At 42.3% G+C, this 22832-nt stretch overlaps 1 protein-coding gene across 3 annotated transcripts in view; it reads left to right on the forward strand.

Annotated features, from left to right (window-relative positions):
* The window catches only part of afg1lb (AFG1 like ATPase b), a 36127-nt gene extending 21421 nt beyond the window's left edge, over positions 1-14706 (forward strand). For all 3 annotated transcript variants that reach the window (XM_071413011.1, XM_071413010.1, XM_071413012.1), the window contains exons 8-13: positions 2929-3011; positions 4820-4890; positions 5185-5285; positions 11508-11648; positions 12072-12179; positions 13253-14706. In XM_071413011.1, coding sequence (XP_071269112.1) covers positions 2929-3011; positions 4820-4890; positions 5185-5285; positions 11508-11648; positions 12072-12179; positions 13253-13405 — 657 coding nt within the window. In that variant the 3' untranslated portion in view covers positions 13406-14706. The remainder of the gene's footprint in view (positions 1-2928; positions 3012-4819; positions 4891-5184; positions 5286-11507; positions 11649-12071; positions 12180-13252) is intronic.
* The last annotated feature ends 8126 nt before the right edge of the window (positions 14707-22832 follow it).

A 22832-nucleotide genomic window follows, 5' to 3' on the forward strand; every position in this document is an offset into this window, starting at 1 on the left:
TTTTTCTCTCCTCATCTATCCTTCCATTGTGGTGGCTAATTGCTTTGTATGGCAGCCATTTCTTTTTTGAAAATATATATTTTTTATAAATAAGTCGACCAGTGCAGATTGCTCTGCTGCAAGGAAAAAATTGACTGAAATGGTTGTGTTCCTCTCTAGTAAAGGCCTTTCTGTCTGTTGAGGACCTATGTAGAGGGGTTTGAAGAGTTCCCAGTAAATGAAAATTGATGGCTGCTATTGTCCCCTTGGCATTTAGTTACATAACAATAATGCTCCTTGTGCCTTGGGTTTTACTTTTTTCACAGCAGAGGGTTCAAGTCATGTATTTTCCAATGGAATATAAATAGCCTTACATTTGTTGCTTCCATGGACATTCTATCGGTGAAATGTAATGGTGTTCTTATTTTTAATGCCTTTTCCTTTCAGGACTGGCATTCTGTCTTGCCCCTAGAATATTTATTCTAAGTTTTTCTGTGAGTGAGTGTGTGTGTGTGACAGGCCTCCTCAGAGCTCCTGTGACAGGAGCTTTAATCTAATAATGTCTCAATTAGATCATGAAAGAGAGCAGGAGAGACTAGTGTTTTACACACTCCACATCTCTCTCCATCACTCACTCCCTATCTCTTTTTCCTTTTTCTCACATGTGCACCTACATTTATTTGTATTTCTCTCCTTCCATTCCCCGTGTTTCTTCATTTCAGTCTCCTGCTCTCGCTCGCTCTCTTGCTCTCTGACTGCCTCCCTCCTATAGGAGTACTGTTGTGATTGTCTGCTTCTGGAGCGCTAGTGGCCAGGTGCAGATGGGACACCCTCCTACCCATGCCGCTGCATGTCGTGGGGGGATACGGGAGGAAAGCTCCAGCTAGGGGTTGGGTGGGTGGGTGGGTCTGGAGAAGTGGAGCTGGGGGGGTTCAGTGGGGTCCTGGATCACCTAAAGGCGGGCCCTGTGCTCAAAAGATGTTTCCTCAAGAGGAGCAGCCGAGGCAGGGGGAGGTTGTGAGAACGACCCCGTGGAACAAACCATCCAGGACCCAAGGCAGTCACACTTTAAGGGAATAGCTCATTAGGTGTAATTAGGGTGGTCACATTGTTATGTCCCCCCTGTAGCGTCACTTGGAGTGAATAAATTCACCACACACCCGCTTCCCTCCCCAGTTAGTGAAAACACTTTGATGTCAGAAGAGTCGTCCAGGACGGGCCAGCATAAAGGCACTGTTTTAGGCTTTCTCTTTCTCCCAACCCCTCTATCCCTCCCTCCCCTTTCTTCTCCCCCTTCACACAGGCTGTAAGACACACACGGATGAATGGATGACAACCTTTCCCCTCCAACTCCCGCCCCCACACACACACACACACACACACACTCTCTCCCTGCCCTCCCCCCAACTCTTTTTCAGCCTTCCCACCCCATGTTCTTTGAGGCCTGGTCAATTCTCTGGGCCAAAAAAAAAAAAGCATCAAATGTTTTCTGCAGTTGGTAATGAGGGAGTGGACCTCATCAGGCCGCAGTAGTCAGCTATCCTTGGCTTTTGTTGCCGCTCAATGGCACCGCGCTCTTTGAAAAACTCAAAAGCAACTTTTTGAGGAGTGAGGGACAGAGAAAAAGGGGGGGGGGAGCCACTGTTTTTATGCTAAACGGCTGTCAAAGAGAGAGTGGTGGACAGCTTGGACAATGACATGATTGGAGCTACATGTTTTAGGATGACTTTTTCTAAAGAGACTGTCATGGCTGTGTGAGAAAACAAGATAAAGCAAGCAAGGGTGCTCTTTGACTGGTGGCGAGATGGAGAGAAGAGTAGAGTCATAGGTGAGTGAGAGGAAAGAGTGAACTTTCCAAACCCCTCAAGATAGTAATCATGTAATAACCCACAAGGCCTCCTGCTCATCTGATTAGAAATAACCAATGATGCCATCATCACTGATTGTGTTGCCTTCATGTCTCTGTCTATCTCGCTATCTCTCTCTTTCTCTCTCTCTTTTATTTTCCTTCAAGAGATGCTGTGAGTGACCCATCAGGCTTCTATAGGTAGACAAATCGAAGAGGGAAAAAAAGACGCTAGAAGACAAGATTAGCGTTAGTTTTGTAATGCGACGTGGCGGTTGATGGCGTCGCCGAGGTGTTATTGCGAAGGGACTATTTACCTGTCGGCCGCGGCGCTGCTTAGCGAGGTCGCGGCTGGGTTGATGAAATGACATGTCCCTTTTGTGCGGGGGGGATGGAGAGTTTGTCAGGTTGTTATTAAGCCTGATTCAACCAATTGGCTCGGAGTGGGAACCCCGTTCGTGTGAGCGGGCGCAGAGATAAGAAGTTGACAGCGGAGGTAGAAGAATGGAGTATTTCCGTCTCCTTGCTTTGTGGTGATTGCTAATTATCCCACTGCTCAAGGAGGCCGGTGGCACAAATTCACTGATTTCATAATTTGCTCCGAGCTGTCACTGAATACTGATTCGTCTGGCACGGCGATCTTTTGATGATATACATTTTTTTTCTACTCTTTTCTTTTTTTTTCTGAGAATAGAGGAGATAATGATTATAGTGTGCACCGCTCGCTGACATGTATCGCGTTGCCATTTTATACTTACTGGGAAAGTTTGAACTCTGCAGCAGAAGTTTGAACTCTGCTGTTCCACTTGACTTAAGAAAGGACTGCAGATCAGCTAGATAAATACAACAATGAAAACATGACAAAAACATGAGGCAGTTAGTCAAGCCTTAAAACATTACAGTACACTTACTGCTATACTTGTATCCATTGTCACCCTCGTGTGGAAATGCTATTATGCACCTTTCACTAACGCTCACTTACACAAAACCTTAACCCTCTTACACACAAACCTTAACTCTCTTACACACAAACCCACATTGGTTTTGGTGCCGAGGTTGTTTTGGCCACATTGCACATTGTTTTTCTGTGTGTGTGTGTGTAGGAATACTGCCAGCCCATGGGCATAGACTCTGGAGTTGACTACAGAAGACTGGACCTACCTTCAGCAGGGAAACTCTACTACCTGTAAGAGTGTGTGTGTGTTTGGGCCTGTGTGCATGAATGCCTGTACTGTACGTGTGTGTGTACCCATGTATGCATGCATGTGTTTTCTCTCACAATGTGAAAGATGATTTATAACCACAATCCTAAATAAGAGTCAGTCTCTTGAGCTTAGCTCATCTTTGTGTTTGTTCTGTCTGTCTTTGTCCCTGTGTTTCCTGCCTCCTCCCTCACTCTGCACATCCATCTCTCTGTGTGGGGCAGTATGGAGGACACACACACACACACACACCTGTTTACACAATACCTGAGATATAACACAGTGATGGCAACTATAACACTATTACATCAACCCACATTTTAAAAAATGCTACAGTTTACTATAGAATACTACAGTACTTACTATGTAATCATGTAGTGAAGTGTAGAATACTATACTAAACACTGTCGTATCTCTCGATCATGTGTAGTACTTACTATAGCATTTTGTAGTACACTGTAGAATACTATAGTAAATACTAGTGTTATCCACAAAAAAGTAGTTTAACTATAGTAATACTAAAGTATTTCCTTTTCATATACCCTGCCCATTCCCCTCCCCTATATATCAATTTGTGCCCGCCATAAGTGAGAAACCTACATGCCAAGTATAGATTATATATTGTGTATATTCTATAGGTTATAGAAAAGAGCAGGTTTTTTATTATTTTTCCAGTAGGTTTCCTCAAGGAGAAAGCCCCCATTTCTATGTCAAAAATAATACAACAAAAACACTTCAGTAAATACTACAGTAATATCCCCAAAAACAATGCAGTCCACAAAAACACTGCGGTAAATACTACAGTATTCACCAGTTTCCAAAAACACTACAGTAATTACTATAGTATATATACTACCATTTTTTTGTTACTACAGTATTTATACTATAGTTGACTAAATACTACAGTAAATACAGTTTTTGCTAACTTTAGTCCGCAAAAACACTACAGTGAATACTACAGTGAAGTCTGCAAAAACACTACAGTGAATACTGTAGTACTTATACCATAGTATACTATAGTATTTATTTTCATGTGGGAACCTAACAAAAAACACACACTAACTGTTCTGCCAGTTTGCGTTACTGTCACTGTAGGTCAGTGTCCTTAATGTCACTGCAGGTTAGTATCAGAGAGAGAGCAAGAGATGGACAGACCGAAAAAGGCAGAGGGAGTTAGGAGTAGGTAAGGACCGAGTAAGGACACTAACCTATATTGACAGTAAGGACACTAACGTACAGTGAGATCCCTAACCTACAGTGACAGTGAGATCCCTAACCTACAGTGAGATCCCTAACCTACAGTGATATGCCTAACCTACAATGACAGTAAGATCCCTAACCTAGAGTGAGAGAGAGATAGAGGAGTAGAGAAATACAAAATGATTGAGTTTGAAAAGGCAGAGTACTATTCTTCCGATTACCTGTACACACACACACACAGAGTATGAATAACGTTGTCGTTGCTCATTGCGTAGCCAGAGATTTCAAGTGCTTTTCTCTTTCAGTGTATGCAAATAAAACACATTGCACTCCTCTTTACCTGAACGAGAGTTAAAACACATGCACAGACAGACCGATTCAATCTGCCACGCATTCACAGGCTAATGTTTGTGTTTACAGTCTAACATCTCGTTTTTTGGAGATGGAGTGAAAAGCTAAGTACCCCCCTTCCCCCTCCCCCTCCCCGCACCCGCTGTTTGATGTGGCCACTTCAGCCTTATTAATTTCATATTCTATTATCCCCCTCTTTCTCTCTTCCCCATTGTGTGTGTGTGTGTGTATTTGTGTGCAGCACCAGAGAGCCCGATGCGGAGGCCTTCATGGATACGCTGTTTCACGAGCTGGCTGTGAGACAAAACAATGGTAGGAAGTTAATGTACCTCTTGTAGTAAGAGAAAGGGGGGAGAGAGAAAGTAAAAGGGTGAGAGAGTGGACTGGGGAGATTGAGAGACAAGGATGGGAGAAAAAGAGAGAAGGGGAAAAATGGAGGCAAACAGAATATGTTCACTTACACTATTGGAACTTGCATTACTATAGTAAACTGGTAGGACCAGTGATATTGAGGCTAAAGTAGTGGCCATAGTTTCAGTATTGAGTTGATTTCTGTGTATGATCAGCTCTATGTTGGGTAAATGAATCGTGTGTGTGTTTCCGTAGTAACGGGTCCCAGGGTTCTGACGGTGCAGGGCAGAGAGTTGAGACTGGAGAAGACCTGTGGATCCATCGCTGACTGTACCTTTAAAGAACTGTGTGATAGAGTGAGTTACTTCCACAACCATCTTCTCTATCACTCTCTCTTTATTTTGATTTATCTCCCTCTCTCTTTCTCCCAACTCGGTCTCTCTCCTGCTTCTTATTGTATCTCTCTCTCTTTCTTCTCTGTGTTGACTATGCTCTGCTACTTTTTCTCTTCCAACCAGATCCCTCTATTCTTCCTTATTCTTTCTCTCTCTTTTTGCCCTCACTCCCCCCTTCGCTCTATCTTTCCTGTTTTCTTGATTCATCCACTTATTGTACCTTTTCCTGCTGTTTTTTTCTACCTCCTTCATTGTGTCCTTCCCCTTTGTTTCTGCCTCTTCTTCTTTTACATTTTTTGTTAATCTCATTCTCATTCCTTCTGCTCTCGTCCTTGCTCCCTCCTGTCCCCTCCAATTCTATATTCATTCATCTGTGTGCTGTTCAAGGTCAAAGACTACAGGCTATTTTTAACCGTTTTTGTTCAGCAGGGAATAGCATTGGCCTTTTTAGTGTTTCTAAACTGAACGAAAATATAAACCCAATATGTAAAGTGTTTCATGAGCTGAAATAAAAGATCCCAGAAATGTCCAATATGCACAAAAGGCGTATTTATCTCAAATGTTGTGCACAAATTTACATAAGTATTCAGACACTTTACGCAGTACTTTGTTGAAGCACCTTTGGCAGCAATTACAGGGTATGGTGCTACAAGCTTAGCAAACCTGTATTTGGGGAGTTTCTTCCATTCTTCTCTGCAGATCCTCTCAAGCTCTGTCAGGTTGGATGGGGAGCGTCGCTGCACAGCTATTTTCAGGTCTTTCCAGAGATGTTCGATCGGGTTCAAGTCCGGGCTCTGGCTGGGCCACTCAAGGACATTCAGAGACTTGTCCCGAAGCCGTCACGAAGCCACTCCTGCGTTGTCTTGGCTGTGTGCTTAGGGTCGTTGTTCTGTTGGAAGGTGAACCTTGCCCCAGTCTGAGGTCCTGAGCGCTCTGGAGCAGGTTTTCATCAAGGATCTCTCTGTACTTTGCTCTGTTCATCTTTCCCTCGATCCTGACTAGTCTCCCTGCTCCCTGCTGCTGAAAAACATCCCCACAGCATGATGCTGCCACCACTGTGCTTCACCGTAGGGATGGTGACAGGTTTCCTCCACACGTGACGCTTGGCATTCAGGCCAAAGAGTTCAATCTTGGTTTCATCAGACCAGATAATCTTGTTTCTCATGGTCTGAGAGTCCTTTAGGTGCCTTTTGGCAAACTCCAAACTGGTTGTCAGGTTGCCTTTTACTGAGGAGTGGCTTCCGTCTGGCCACTCTACCATAAAGGCCTGATTGGTGGAGTGTTGTAGAGATGGTTGTCCTTCTGGAAGGTTCTCCCATTTCCACAGAGGAACCATCAGGTTCTTGATCCCCTCCTTGACCAAGGCCCTTCTCCCCTGATTGCTCAGTTTGGCCGGGTGGCCAGCTCTAGGAAGAGTCTTGGTGGTTCCAAACTTCTTCCATTTAAGAATGATGGAGGCCACTGTGTTCTTGGGGACCTTCAATGCTGCAGAAATGTTTTGGTACCCTTCCCCAGATCTATGCCGTCACACAATCCTGTCTCGAAGCTCTACGGACAATTCCTTCTACCTCTTGGCTTTGTTTTTGCTCTGACATACACTGTCAACTGTGGGACTTTATATAGAGAGGTTTGTGCCTTTCCAAATCATATTGTAGAAACATAACATAACAAGTTGTAGAAACATCTCAAGGATGATCAATGAAAACAGGATGTACAGTAGAAGTCGGAAGTTTACATACACTTAGGTTGGAGTCATTAAAACTTGTTTTTCAACCACTCAACAAGAAATTTGTGAACAAACTATAGTTTTGGCAAGTCGGTTAGAACATCTACTTTGTGCATGACACAAGTAATTTCTCCAACAATTCTTTACAGACAGATTATTTTATTATTTTATTATATTAGTTCACTGCATCACAATTCCAGTGGGTCAGAAGTTTACATACACTAAGTTGACTGTGCCTTTAAACAGCTTTGAAAATTCCAGAAAATTATGTCATGGCTTTAGAAGCTTCTGATAGGCTAATTGACATAATTTGAGTCAATTGGAAGTGTACCTGTGGATGTATTTCAAGGCCTATCTTCAAACTCAGTGCCTCTTTGCTTGACATCATGGGAAAATCAAAAGAAATCAGCCAAGACCTCAGAAAAATGATTGTAGACCTCCACAAGTCTGGTTCATCCTTGGGAGCAATTTCCAAACGCCTGAAGGTACCACATTCATCTGTACAAACAATAGTACGCAAGTATAAACACCATGGAACCACGCACCCATCATACCGCTCAGGAAGAAGATGCATTCTGTCTCCTAGAGATGAAAGTACTTTGGTGCGAAAAGTGCAAATCAATCCCAGAACAACAGCAAAGGACCTTGTGAAGATGCTGGAGGGAACGGGTACAAAAGTATCTATATCCACAGTAAAACGAGTTCTATATCGACATAACCTGGAAGGCTGCTCAGCAAGGAAGAAGCCACTGCTCCAAAACCGCCATAAAAAAGCCAGACTACGGTTTGCAACTGCACATGGGGACGAAGATTGTACTTTTTGGAGAAATGTCCTCTGGTCTAATGAAACAAAAATAGAACTGTTTGGCCATGATGACCATCGTTATGTTTGGAGGAAAAAGGGGGAAGGAAAATTATGTGGATATTTTGAAGCAACATCTCAAGACATCAGTCAGGAAGTTAAAGCTTGGTCGCAAATGGGTCTTCTAAATGGACAATGACCCAAAGCATACTTCCAAAGTTGTGGAAAGATGCCTTAAGGGCAACAAAGTCAAGGTATTGGAGTGGCCATCACAATGCCCTGACCTCAATCCCACAGAAGGCCTCCAAAACCTGACTCCGTTACACCAGCTCTGTCACCCAACTTATTGTGAGAAGCTTGTGGAAGGCTACCCGAAACGTTTGACTCAAGTTAAACAATTTAAAGGCAACGCTACCAAATACTAATTGAGTGTATGTAAACTTCTGACTCACTGGGAATGTGTTGAAAGAAATAAAAGCTGAAATAAATAATTCTCTCTACTATTATTCTGTCATTTCACATTCTTAAAATAAAATGGTGATTCTAACTGACCTAAAACAGGGAATTTTTACTAGGATTAAATGTCAGGAATTGTGAAAAACTAAGTTTAAATTAATTTGGCTAAGGTGTATGTAAACTTCCGACTTCAACTGTACCTGAGCTCAATTTCGAGTCTCAAAGCAAAGGGTTTGAATACTTTATTTTTAATAAATTTGCAAAAAAAATCAAAAAAACTGTTTTTGCTTTGTCATTATGGGGTATTGTGTGTGTAGATTGATGAGCAACTTTTTTTTATTTAATCTATTTTTAAATAAGTCTGTAATATAATAATGTGGAAAAAGGGAAGGGGTCAGAATACTTTAAGAATGGATTGTATGGTCACTATGCCAGGGTTCTCACAAATAAGTGGGGCTCTGCTCCATCTTGTCAGCTTGGCTGCGCCACTATGTAAAGATTTCAGACCAAATGAAACTGATATTTAGTAATGATAGAGTAACTATCTTTGAACCCCAATGACATTGTCACTTTGTGAAACAGGCCGTTCATAAATTCAGAGCGTTATCATGTTCCTCAATTAATTCAGTGCATTTCAGCAGTAGGCTATCTTGACACAGAGTGCACCCCGAGTATAGTGTTGTCGAATCACACAAACTTTGTAACGGGAGTCAAACAAGTCAAATGACCAAAGTTGCTAAACTTGCTCCCTCAACTAATGACAGAATATCTCATATGTTTGGCAAAATCAAGTTGATGATTATAGAGAAGATAGCAGATCAGCTCATGAATAACAGGATCAAGTTGTTGATTATAGAGAAGATAGCAGATCAGCTCATGAATAACAGGATCAAGTTGTTGATTATAGAGAAGATAGCAGATCAGCTCATGAATAACAGGATCAAGTTGTTGATTATAGAGAAGATAGCAGATCAGCTTATGAATAACAGGATCAAGTTGTTGATTATAGAGAAGATAGCAGATCAGCTCATGAATAACAGGATCAAGTTGTTGATTATAGAGAAGATCGCAGATCAGCTCATGAATAACAGGATCAAGTTGTTGATTATAGAGAAGATCGCAGATCAGCTCATGAATAACAGGATCAAGTTGTTGATTATAGAGAAGATCGCAGATCAGCTCATGAATAACAGGATCAAGTTGTTGATTATAGAGAAGATCGCAGATCAGCTCATGAATAACAGGATGAAGTTGTTGATTATAGAGAAGATCGCAGATCAGCTCATGAATAACAGGATCAAGTTGTTGATTATAGAGAAGATCGCAGATCAGCTCATGAATAACAGGATCAAGTTGTTGATTATAGAGAAGATCGCAGATCAGCTCATGAATAACAGGATCAAGTTGTTGATTATAGAGAAGATCGCAGATCAGCTCATGAATAACAGGATCAAGTTGTTGATTATAGAGAAGATCGCAGATCAGCTCATGAATAACAGGATCAAGTTGTTGATTATAGAGAAGATCGCAGATCAGCTCATGAATAACAGGATCAAGTTGTTGATTATAGAGAAGATCGCAGATCAGCTCATGAATAACAGGATCAAGTTGTTGATTATAGAGAAGATCGCAGATCAGCTCATGAATAACAGGATCAAGTTGTTGATTATAGAGAAGATCGCAGATCAGCTCATGAATAACAGGATCAAGTTGTTGATTATAGAGAAGATCGCAGATCAGCTCATGAATAACAGGATCAAGTTGTTGATTATAGAGAAGATCGCAGATCAGCTCATGAATAACAGGATCAAGTTGTTGATTATAGAGAAGATCGCAGATCAGCTCATGAATAACAGGATCAAGTTGTTGATTATAGAGAAGATCGCAGATCAGCTCATGAATAACAGGATCAAGTTGTTGATTATAGAGAAGATGGCAGATCAGCTCATGAATAACATGGAGATGACGAGTGGAAATAGTACATGGTATCTTAACAGGGACCAACTCTGTTAAAAAAAATAAATCCATATCTACTCTCATACAAATTGATCACACATTCTCTACCACAGGCCTACGAGACAGTGCAGAGAAGCGGGGGAAATGTTCTAGTGTCATTTTGACATGTATAGGCGAGAGAAGTGCTTTGATAATACATTGCGGCCTATGGATTACAGAACGAAGTTAGGAATTTTAATGCGAGACAGGAGTCAGGATTTTGGGTTGAGAGTGGGATTCAGACTGGATAGGAAAATAGCCTAGGCTCTAGGAGAGGAGAAGATAGGATTTTTCCTCATGCATCTCTGAATTGTTAACAGATTTCATCTCAGAGATGCCCATGTAGTGAATTGTGCATAGGCCTATCAAATTCGTGACTGTCGGAAGAGTCTCAATGACTGCTCAAAGAGGCACATGTTATTTTATAGGCTATACTGTAGGGGTTTCCTGTAGGGTTTATGAAATGCATTCAGTTCTTATGTGCAGTCTGTCGGTTTCAATTATACGTGTGCTTTGAATTTATGGTGACTTTTTGTGAAGTAAATACACTAGGCTAAAGGCTTACACGTGACAACCAGTTTGGATAATGTGCTATTGAATGTTTAGCTATCTTGTATTTTGTGGAATAGCATTAGTGTGACTTTGGGGGAAAATGTTGTAATTTCCTGGGTTTTGTCATAAAAAAATCTGAAAATGTGAAGTGTTCCCAGGGACAGTCCCAGGATTCTGCTTTGCCATATTAATCCCTACATTGTACTATGCAGATATAGGATCTCAATTTGATCAATCTTTTGTTGCTGAGAATTTTCCTGCACCGCAGGAAAAGGGATACCTAGTCAGTTGTACAACTGAAATGTGTCTTCCGCATTTAACCCAATCCCTCTGAATCAGAGGTGCGGGGGGATGCGGGGGGATGCCTTCGGCAGTTGAGTGTTGTGATTTACATAAATTCACTGAAAGCCCACTGTTAAATTAACAGTATTGCACTTTTCAAGTAGCCTACTTTTGGCCAGCTAATAGCCTAACCACCGATCAAGCAACATTGTGGACTAAACATTCAAGTCCTTTTGCTGCAGGATTATTTTGTCTGGACAATATACGTCAAATTAAAATCCTACATCTGTACTTGTGTGATTGCGTTTAAACTCCTCCGTGTGTGTGCGTGTGTGTTTTTGCTTATTTTCCCTGTCTCTGTATGTTCCAGCCAGTGGGTGCTAGTGACTACCTGGAGATGGCCCAGGCGTTTGACACAGTGTTTATCCGTCATGTCCCCATGCTTACCCTGACTCTGAAGGATCAGGCACGGCGCTTCATCACACTGATAGATAATTTCTATGACAACAAGGTCAGTGTCAGTCACACTGCATGGGGAAAACTTAATGTTTTACATTAACATTTTTAGTCATTTAGCAGACTCTTATGAGGAGCGACTTACAGGAGCAATTAGGTTTAAGTGCCTTACTCAAGGATTTTTCACCTAGTGGTCTCGGGGATTCAAACCAGCGACCTTTTGGTTACTGGCCCAACGCTCTTAACCACTAAGCTACCTGTGTTAGGTACTGCTGCCTAGGTGCTTCCCAATCTGTACCTGTTTGTAACTCAAGTATTTGACATACTGCCATGGTCTATACTGTAGTTTGTTGTAGGCATTATTATGTGCAATAGCATCACCTGTATCCATCTATCCACACTCTATCTTACAGCAGGTGTCACTGTTTCACTTTAGTTGTTACAAAGTTGTTACCATTCCATTGTTCATCTGTCACAGGTGAGGGTGGTGCTGTTAGCTGATGCCCCTCTAGACAGGCTGTTTGTCCACTCTGGAGGGGAGGACGACCGCGACCGTATGCTACTGGACGACCTGGGCCTGAGCGGGGTGAGACCACATGGTCCAACCACAACAAGACCAGAACATAACCAAAAACACATTCCTTGATGTCGGGTTGGAACCAAAAATTGTTTTCCAATTGTTCCATTCTGAACAGAACCATCATTTTACGACCAGCAAAATAAAGTTCGCAACCGGTTCGAACCCAAAAAAAGTAACGGTTTATATTGTTCTTTTTTATTTTACCACTTTTTTTCTCCCCAATTTCATGATATCTAATTGTCCCATCGCTGCAACTCCTGTACGAAGGCCCACCTGTTCCTTTTTAAACCTCTGAAATCTTCATTTACATTTTTGTTGTGTAGCTTAACATTAAATGACTTCATCAATCATTGGGGATAGAGCAGTTTACTATGCAACGGGCAAGATATAGGCCTAGTTGTTTCCATGCAGTGGACAGACAAGAGTAGGGCGTGAGATGCTAATGAAATTTTGCAGGTGAGGAGAGCATGAGAAAGGGTGGAGGAGGAGGCTTGAAGCGCTGGGCATCTTGTTATGACATGCATTATCTGAATTAGGTCCACAGAATTATACCTAGGAGGAGCGGCTTCTATGAAGGAATAAATCCAATGTGAAATGTACTATAGTATCCTTAACTAGCATTGAAAAAGTTAATCCATTATTCTCTTATTAGAAATCTCTCCCTAATTTCTGAATCACGCTTGTAACGTCACTAGGCTACAATAGCCTATGCTTCAGTGGTGGAGGTACCCTACACACACGCACCGGCAAAGAATTTCAGCAGTCAGGCCAGACAGACGCTGAAATATACGTTTTTGAGTGATAGTGAGGGCTTTGCATAGGCATTTTGTTGCATTTTTTTTGTAGGACTTTTTTCCATGCTTTTAAAATAATGGTTCTGTTTCGGATGAGTATAGATCACATTCATTCCTTGTTCTGATTCTGGTTCCAACCCCAGCTTGATATAAACATTTGTGTTTGTGGTTTGTTAACGGCTGTGTTCGTGTTAAATTCTCTTTGTGGTCATGTTTGTGTCGACCCCATTGTTTTGGTCATGGTTGTAGTTGAGTTAAACCCACTGTCTGCGGTCCTATTTGTAGGATGTGGGGGACCGTCTGTCTCTGTTCACAGCGGAGGAGGAGATCTTTGCGTTCCAGAGGACCGTCTCCAGACTGACCGAGATGCAGACAGAGATGTACTGGACTCAGGGGGACCGCAGTAACACTACACACACACACAGAGGATCACAGTAAAGTACCCCCAAAGACCTCACAACAAATAAAAGGGACGGGTAACCAACAGAAACTTCTCTTTTAGACGGAAGTATAATATAACCAGCAAAAATACCTCATAAAACACAGACAATTGGTACAGTAGGGCTCAATCAATTGTATCCCTTTAGACTGGAGTATAACGTGACAAGCTAAAACACCTCGCAACAGACAGTCAGTCAGGGAGATAGAGGACTTTTTTTTGTGCACAAAAGCCCGTTTTAGCAAGTAGTGAACTGGGTGGGACTTCCTATGGGTTAGAGAAGGATCACATGATTCCATCCAGGTCACCAGGAGGGATCAGCCAATTAATTATACTTGTGAGGAAACATTTCATAACTGCAGGTGGCAGTAAATCTCCAACCTTGTATTTATACCTGTTCAAACAACACACTCTAGGTGGCAGTATGCACTCTTTCAGTTTTTTTTGCCAACTCATAAAAGTATTAGAAGAAAATTGACTACTTAAAAATGGAGATGCCCTCAATGGCACTGCCCATGCTGTCACAGATGCCATAATGGGACATACAACGATGCGAAGTCTATGGAGCTAACCGATAAACACTCCAAATTTACTGACCTATCTCCCTCACGTACTTTAAAGGGAACTGACGGGAACAAGAGAAACTCATTCATGTCCCATATTCGTCTTCCTAAAACATACATGGAGAACAGAGGGAGGTATAGCTACTTGTAAACTGGGTGGTTCGAGCCCTGAATGCTGATTGGCTGACAGCCGTGGTATATCAGACCGTATACCATGGGTATGACAAAACATGTCTTTTTACTGCTCTAATTACGTTGGTAACCAGTTTATAATAGCAATGAGGCACCTCGGGGGTTTGTGCTATATTGCCAATATACCACAGTTAAGGCCGGTGTTCAGGCACTCCGTGTTGCATTGTGCGTTAGAACAGTCCTTAGCCGTGGTATATTGGCCATATACCACACCCCCTCTGGCCTTATTGCTTAATTAGCTAATTAAGCAATAAGGGGGGACACATCATCAGTATGCGCTGAAGGGATGGAAATATGAACTGAACAAATGTCCTTCTTGGTGGATAACTACCGCCCCCCTATGGTTGGGTATGAACTGTGCCACTGAAAAAATATAAAATGAAGTGCTGTACATGTAATTACAAAATGTATAGATCAAGGAAGAAATAGCAGTGAGTATACTTGAGGTATGTAGCCAGCCATCTGCCCTGTAAAAATGCTAAATGTAATGTATTTGTGCCTACTGTTTAATAAACCATGCAGTAGAATCTAAAGGTGAAAAGAAAGGTGTCTTGAGCCTTTTTAAGGATGAATCTGCAAAGGCAAAACATACATTATTACTTAACTATTTGTCTTAGGAAATGTTAGATGTGTTGGATGATTTCAGAAAGTAAAAGCTGCACACTAGTAGCTCTAACAGTGTTGTGTTCGAGACCACCTAAAGCCCGATTCGAGACCGGGAGGGGGGCAAGACCGGGAGGGGGACAAGACCGGGAGGGGGGCAAGGGGGCTGAGACAAGAAAAAGCCAGAGACCAGAAAAGTCCAATTCAAGACCATGATTGTAATTTTGTCAAATCACCACCATAATAAGATTTCATAATGTCCAGTATTTCTGTGTTCATATTTCAGAACAAGAAATGTATTCTTTAGACATTCAGAATAGTGAAAAAATGCATGCTAAAGGAGAAAATAAAGCCACTCTACAAATTGTTACTAACCCAAACACAATGGGCTTTCTATGCCTTCAGAGAAGGGCTAAGGATTTATAAAATAATGATTATAATAGTATAACAATAATAATTATATTATTATTTTCAATGTTGTTCTGATTTAATCTCTTCCATTTTTGTTGGAAAGGGTTGGAATGACAGTGGAATCAACCAATTGCATTTTGACCTAATGAGTGGAACTGTATTTACAAAAACATGGAAACTTCTGCCTTCTTGAAGGCCAAAAGGTTACTGCACAATAGCGAGCAGTAGTTTTCCAATGGTCTAGCTAGCTAGCTTTTGTTGTTGGCTAGTTTGCAGCAGGTGTTGTCGAAGAGGATGTTGTTGCTAATTTGTTAACTTCTTGTTGCAAGTTATTCTTGAAAAGGGAGAAGCTAAGTTTCAAATGATCATCTGGTGAGTGGAACTGTGTTTTTTTATTGCAGTGTGCTTGCTGCTTGCTGCCATCTCTTTGATGTGTGTGAAACATTGTTGCATTTAAAGTGGAACTGACAGCATTTTAGCAACATAAAATCTTTTCATATACACCCCCAGGAAGAATGTCGCTTTTATAAACATTTTCTGACAAGCAACCACTTAGATGTGGTCATTTTCACGTTTTCATAAATTCTTAGAATGTTTGGGAATTACATATACTAATTCTATAGCAATCTAGATTGGGAAAGTGGCGGTGCGTTTGGACATTTTAATAGACACTGCAGTGAATAAAACATCTGTCTCGTCCAGGACCAGTCTACACCGACCAGTGCGCTATAGCAAATCCGGGCTACAGTAGGCCTTTATACAAACAAGTAATTTGCCACACGGGCCTGCCATCATTCACTTTGAACCTTACTGTGTGTTTACAGGCAGTAGCAACAGCACAACTTTAGACCATTGGAAACCATTCACCAAAAGACACAAAATTCATCTAAATGATTTCTGCAAATATCTGAAGACCACGGGAGTCCTCTTACATTTGGGAACTTTACAGTCCTATTGATCAAACAACCATGGTAAGGTAGGCTCTCTTTCCCTCAGTTATGCACATCAACAAGAACAACAACTAATGCTAGCCAGAGCAAGATTCACTAAAATCTAACGAAGGACATTCGATAAATCCCCTCAAACTTTTTCAGCTAGTTGGCCATTAAAATTGCACTGATAAACGATAAGGAATTGTAGCCTCCTCGTCCTTCTGCAGTTTGCCTGCCAATGCATGCTTATCCCAACCAAGCACACAAGCTAACTGGCTAAAGTTGGCTAGCTTCCTAGCTAGCTACTTCCAGACACAAATGAGAGAACACCTCACTTTATCCATTTTACTCGCCGTAGCAGAGCTGGTTAGGTTGTTTACATGTTATCTAGAGCGTTTTTGACAAACTATTACTTTTTTGTCTACGTTTACTGACACCGGTTATATTCCGCGGGTGTTGCGTGTTCGTAAATTCATCAGTTGTTCTGGCGCTCTGGCACACTCAGATGAGAGTGCTCTGAAACTGGAGTAGATAGCCAGAGTGAATTTGTGAACGCAAGAGATATGCTAACTGGATAACAGTAGTTCAGGTTCTTGCTAACTAACCAAATGACACCTGCATCTCCAGATGTGTATAGCCACCGAAAAACAATATGAGGGGATAAAGTCAGTCATTCACCCTGTCACGATCGTCTAGGTGGAAACAGTGGACCAAAGCGCAGCGTGGTAAGCGTACATACTTCTTTATTTTAAGATGTCGCCAACAAAACAATAAACATCAAAACGAAAACATGACGCCAACGAAGTGCTCACAGGCAACTATACATGGACAACTACCCACAAATACAGGTGGGAAAAAGGCTACCTAAGTATGGTTCTCAATCAGAGACAACGATAGACAGCTGCCTCTGATTGAGAACCACACCCGGCCAAACACAAAGAAATACAAATCATAGAAAAAGGAACATAGAATGCCCACCCAAATCACACCCTGACCAAACCAAAATAGAGACATAACAAGCTCTCTACGGTCAGGGCGTGACACACCCACTCCTCCAATGGCATGACATCTATCTAGCTAACGTTAGGCTCCTGTGTTCTTAGCTTGCTACATAAATAGATACGCTAGTCTATTAACCACGTTATGACCGACTTGTGATCATTTCCCTTGCTAGTTTGATTGTATTGACATTTCCAGCGTTAGTTACATTCGTCCGTTTTTGGAACAGTGCAACCCGAATGGAGGCAGCAAACAATGTATCAGGCCAGCTGTGGTTTACAACCTGATAGTAATATTTTTTGGACTCCAAAGAAATGTATTGGTGAATTATATTAATCATGCATTGAACTGCATCCATCTATTTAGACAACAATGCCTTAGTGTACGTCATGGAACGTTGAGTCACATAGAACCTATTTTTAAAACCTCTTATTAAGTTGGTTTTGTAGCATAAACTGGGAATTTGATCTTTTTGGCTGATATTATGATTGTTTGTTTCATATCTGCAAGGTAGTTAACGCTGTCAGTTCCACCTTAAACTTTAGGTCGCCGGTTACTTTGTGTGCTAAATGTGAAATGCTTTTTGCAATGGGAAGTAATAGTTGTACATTTCGATTGGGAAATGCTGTTTTTGTATTGTTATGAATGGGACCTACTGGCTCATTATGTCAGAGTTTATAGACTGCTGATCCTTTAACATCATGCTGTGTGTGACTGCTGTCTTTCCATCGGCCCTATGCAGTGGGGTAGTGGTGCCTAGAGAAGTGGGTGTACTGTAATTTTGCCAAAAGGTTCCCCAACGGCCCACCCAGCGAAGGCAAGGCACCCTGTGTGAAAAATCGTATGTTTTCCTATGGTTTTGTATGAGTTTTCCTATAGATTTTTCAAATGTTCACTCTCAAAATCCCACTACAGAAATGTGATGATCTAAGTCCACAACAATGCTTAAACCACATCTGTTTGGGTGGACCTGTCAGTACCTGGCTCCCCAGTGGGTGGGCCTCTGTCCACCCAGGCCCATCCATGTCTACGCCCCTGATGCAAACAGCACATGATGACAAATGCGCATCACAAACAGCCTACTAACCAACACTTCGGACTAAAGGGAAGGGATTAAGAAGCGAGTATAGGCAATGCCCACTGAATAATGCCCACTGACAACAAAGTGGGTATATGGCGTATACCTGCGTATAGCCTCCACTACACCACTGGCCCTTTGTGTTTTACAAAAAGTGCACTGTCCTACATGAATGCGCTGGTATTATGGTTGCTGTCCTTTCAGAATCACCAACCTGTCACACACTTAAGGCCTATAGGTTCAATAGGTTCGCCACTGTACTAACCTGTCACACACTGAAGACCTAGGTCCAATAGGTTCACCACTGAAGGCCTAGGTCCAATAGATTCACCACTGAAGACCTAGGTCCAATAGGTTCACCACTGAAGGCCTAGGTCCAATAGGTTCACCACTGTACTAACCTGTCACACACTGAAGACCTAGGTCCAATAGGTTCACCACTGAAGACCTAGGTCCAATAGGTTCACCACTGAAGACCTAGGTCCAATAGGTTCACCACTGAAGGCCTAGGTCCAATAGGTTCACCACTGTACTAACCTGTCACACACTGACGACCTAGGTCCAATAGGTTCACCACTGAAGGCCTAGGTCCAATAGGTTCACCACTGAAGGCCTAGGTCCAATAGGTTCACCACTGAAGGCCTAGGTCCAATAGGTTCACCACTGTACTAACCTGTCACACACTGAAGGCCTAGGTCCAATAGGTTCACCACTGAAGGCCTAGGTCCAATAGGTTCACCACTGAAGGCCTAGGTCCAATAGGTTCACCACTGTACTAACCTGTCATACACTGAAGACCTAGGTCCAATAGGTTCACCACTGAAGACCTAGGTCCAATAGGTTCACCACTGTACTAACCTGTCACACTGAATGCCTATAGGTTGAATGCCCAGTCATGCTCATATCTCAGACATAAATTACTGCAATTTAAGACCATCCATAGAATGTACTATATGCCAGTGAAACTGAATATCATGCACACAGAAATGTAATTATTCTGATGGAGGTGTAAAACACAAAAGGGAACATATTAGCATACGGTATGGTCTTGTGAAGGCTGGCTGAATTCTGGATAAGAGTATGTTCTTTTATCTCAGCATGTCACGACTTCCACCGAAGTCGGCTCCTCTCCTTGTTCGTTCGGCGATCGACGTCACCGGCTTTCTAGCCATCGCCTCTCCATTTTTCATATATCCATTTGTCTTGTCTGGTTTTCATACACACCTGGTTTTTATTTCCCCAATCAATCTAATTGTATTTAACCCTCTGTTTCCCATCATGTTTTGTGTGTAATTGTTTTCTTGTCATACGATGTTCTTTAGCGCTTTACTTTATTGTTCCGTGTTTTTGAGCGCGTTTGTTTTGTTGTGCTCCCGGTTTGGAACTTTAATAAAGTGCGCTTTATTTATCATACTCTGCTCTCCTGCACCTGACTTCGCCTTTATACACACCGTGACACAGCATGTCTACAGATTCTCCCTTCTCCCTGTTTTTGTCTGCTTGGAAATGTTGATACTAGAGACTGAAAACACTGACCTAGCATTTATAGCAGCTAAGAAATGCATTGCCATTAATTGGAAGGTTGGTAATCCTCCCACAATGTCAAGTTATGTATCACCTGATTTGATTTATTACAAGATTAAGGGTATACTGCAACTTTCATAAGATCTGGATGCCTTACATAGTATACAGCATGACAAAAGGAGTCTGTATTGAAACATGCCCATGTCATAGGAGATACCTATTTAGGCAATCACTAGCTGCTGGGCTGCTCAGGCCTGGCCCTGGGGGTTGTCACTCTGGCCTTGGCCTAACACACCCAAAACCAATAATGAATGTTTCACTAAGATCCTAAAGCTGAGTGGGGTGAGATTTTTAATTGAACCCTTATTTTACCAAGTAAGTTGACTGAGAACACATGTTCATTTACAGCAACAACCTGGGAAATAGTTACAGGGGAGAGGAGGGGGATAATGAGTCAATTGTAAACTGGGGATGATTAGGTAACTGTGATGGCATAAGGGACAGATTGGGAATTTAGCCAGAACACCAGGGATAACACCCATACTCTTACAATAAGTGCCATGGGATCTTTTATTGGCCACAGAGAGTCAGGACACCCATTTAATGTCCCATCCAAAAGACAGCACCCTACACAGGGAAATCTCCCCAATCACTGGCCTGGGATATTTTTTTGACTAGAGGAAAGGGTGCCTCCTACTGGCCCTCCAACACCACTTCCCGCAGCATCTGGTTTCCCATCTAGGGATTGACCAGGACCAACGCTGCAGTGGGATATGCTGCTGGCCTAAGTGGCACCACTGACTACAACACTGAGCTCAGATGCCATCATTTATTCACCATTGTGTGTTGGATAAATATTGGATGTGTTAGATGCCACAGTCTATTCAAATGGTCAAGCAGGTTACAGCCGGTATGGCTTGAACACAGAGCTGAAGCAAAAAAAACACTGAAACACTGAGCTGATGTTTAACGTTTTACCACAAGATGGCAACAGAGGGTAAGTGATGACCAAGAGGTTTGTTATTATTGCTTCTAATGGCTTCATCCAGTTTTTTAAATGTTATTTAACTAGGCAAGTCAGTTAAGAACAAATTCTTAATTACAATGAAGGATTAACCCAGCCAAACCCTAACCCAGACGACACTGGGCCAATTCTGCACAGCCCTATGGGACTCGCAATCATGGCCAGTTGTAATACAGCCTGGAATCAAACCAGGGTCTGTAGTGACACCTCTAGCACTGAGATGCAGTGCCTTAGACTGCTGCGCCATTCGGGAGCCCAAAATAATGTGACCGATATAATGATGTTATCTCTATCATTCTCCAAGGTAGGCCTCTGCTGTAGACCTGTGACCCCTATAACACACTGCAACGAGAGCAAGTGAACGAACGGCTCCCTACTGTGCAGACAACTATCCTGTTGATGTGTTCGCTCTTTTAGGGACACTGAATGGAATTCTTTGCTGAGCTGAAGTAACAGGACACATCACATATATTAGATATACTATCTCTTATCAACTCCCTGGTAAGTATCAAAACGCCACCGGACGTGTGTGTGTGTCAGTTTGTTAGCTGTAAGTTCCAGTCTATTCCACCAATAGAGATAGATATAGAGCTCTAGTGTCCAAAAGCCTGTTTTAGCATGGACAGCGCCATTGAACACTTTCACCATTTTGAAGTAGTGAACTGGGTGGGACTTCCTATGGGTTAGAGAAGGATCACATGATTCCATCCAGGTCACCAGGAGGGATCAGCCAATTAATTATACTTGTGAGGAAACATTTCATAACTGCAGGTGGCAGTAAATCTCCAACCTTGTATTTATACCTGTTCAAACAACACACTCTAGGTGGCTGTTTGCACCCTTTCAGTTTGTTTACGACTCAGAAGTAGTAGAAGAAGAGCATTTGACTACTTCAAAATGGAGATGACGTCAATGGCGCTGTCCATGCTGTCACAGACGCCACAATGGGGCAGACACAATGACGTGATGTCTATCGAAGTCTATGATTCCACCATAACTCTCAATTAAGGGAAAATCAATCACGGTCTATTCCGAGGGCTCTAATCCAATCAGAGCATTACGCTGTTTGGGAAAACATCAGACACAAACAGAGATGGCCACCCTCCTTTGTGTACATCTTAATTGGATGATTCACGCTGGCACAGAGGGGTGGCTACAGTCCTCTGGTCCTGTGAGCAGGGATCCTGGCCAGTACACAACATTACACTTGCCACTGACTGGTTGTAGTAGGGGACATGATAAAGAGGTGGATGGCACATAGAGGTGGAGGTAGGGTTTGAGAGAGGGGTTCGGGGGGTGGAGGGTTGGAGAGTGAAGTGATCAAGATGTGAGGAAGGGGACAGTTTGGAAGCTTTGAGGGTCAGATTATGGGTAGTTACAACTAGATGGTTTTGTGGCCCGGCCCCTCTCTAATGGGAGCCTACTGGTTCAATAATAGAATTAGGGTCACAAGGGAGGTAATGACACAAACAATATTTCAGGTCATCATCGGCCTTTGAGGGGTAATGAAGTGTTAGGAACAGTGTGTTCTGGGTGGGGGTGGAGGAGAGAGAGTCACTAATATATCTTATTGAAGTACGTAGGACCCATAGTTAGAGGGTTCTAGATGGATAAAACCTGTTTTGGCATGGACATTGCCATTGAGGGCTTCCACCATTTTAAAGTAGTCAACTGGGTGGGACATCCTATGGGTTAAGGAAGGATCACATGATTCCATCCAGGTCACCAGGAGGGCTCAGCCAATGAATTATACACGTGAGCAAACACTAGGTGGCAGTATGCACCCTTTCAGTTTGTTTGCCAACTCATAGAAGTAGTCAAATGAAATTGACTACTTCAGAATGGAGATTACACACACAGTTGCCATTTTATTTTTACCTTTATTTAACTAGGCAAGTCAGTTAAGAACAAATTCTTACAATGACGGCCTACAACGGCCAAACCCGGACGACACTGGGCCAATTGTGCGCCGCCCTACCAATCATGACTGGTTGTGATACAGCCTGAATTTGAACCAGTGTCTGTAGTGACGCATCAAGCACTGAAATGCAGTGCCTTAGACCGCTGCACCACTCGGGAGCCCAAAATAATGCGACGATA

The sequence above is a fragment of the Salvelinus alpinus genome, chromosome 8, assembly GCF_045679555.1.
Source record: "Salvelinus alpinus chromosome 8, SLU_Salpinus.1, whole genome shotgun sequence".
In the NCBI taxonomy this organism is placed as follows: Eukaryota; Metazoa; Chordata; class Actinopteri; order Salmoniformes; family Salmonidae; genus Salvelinus; species Salvelinus alpinus.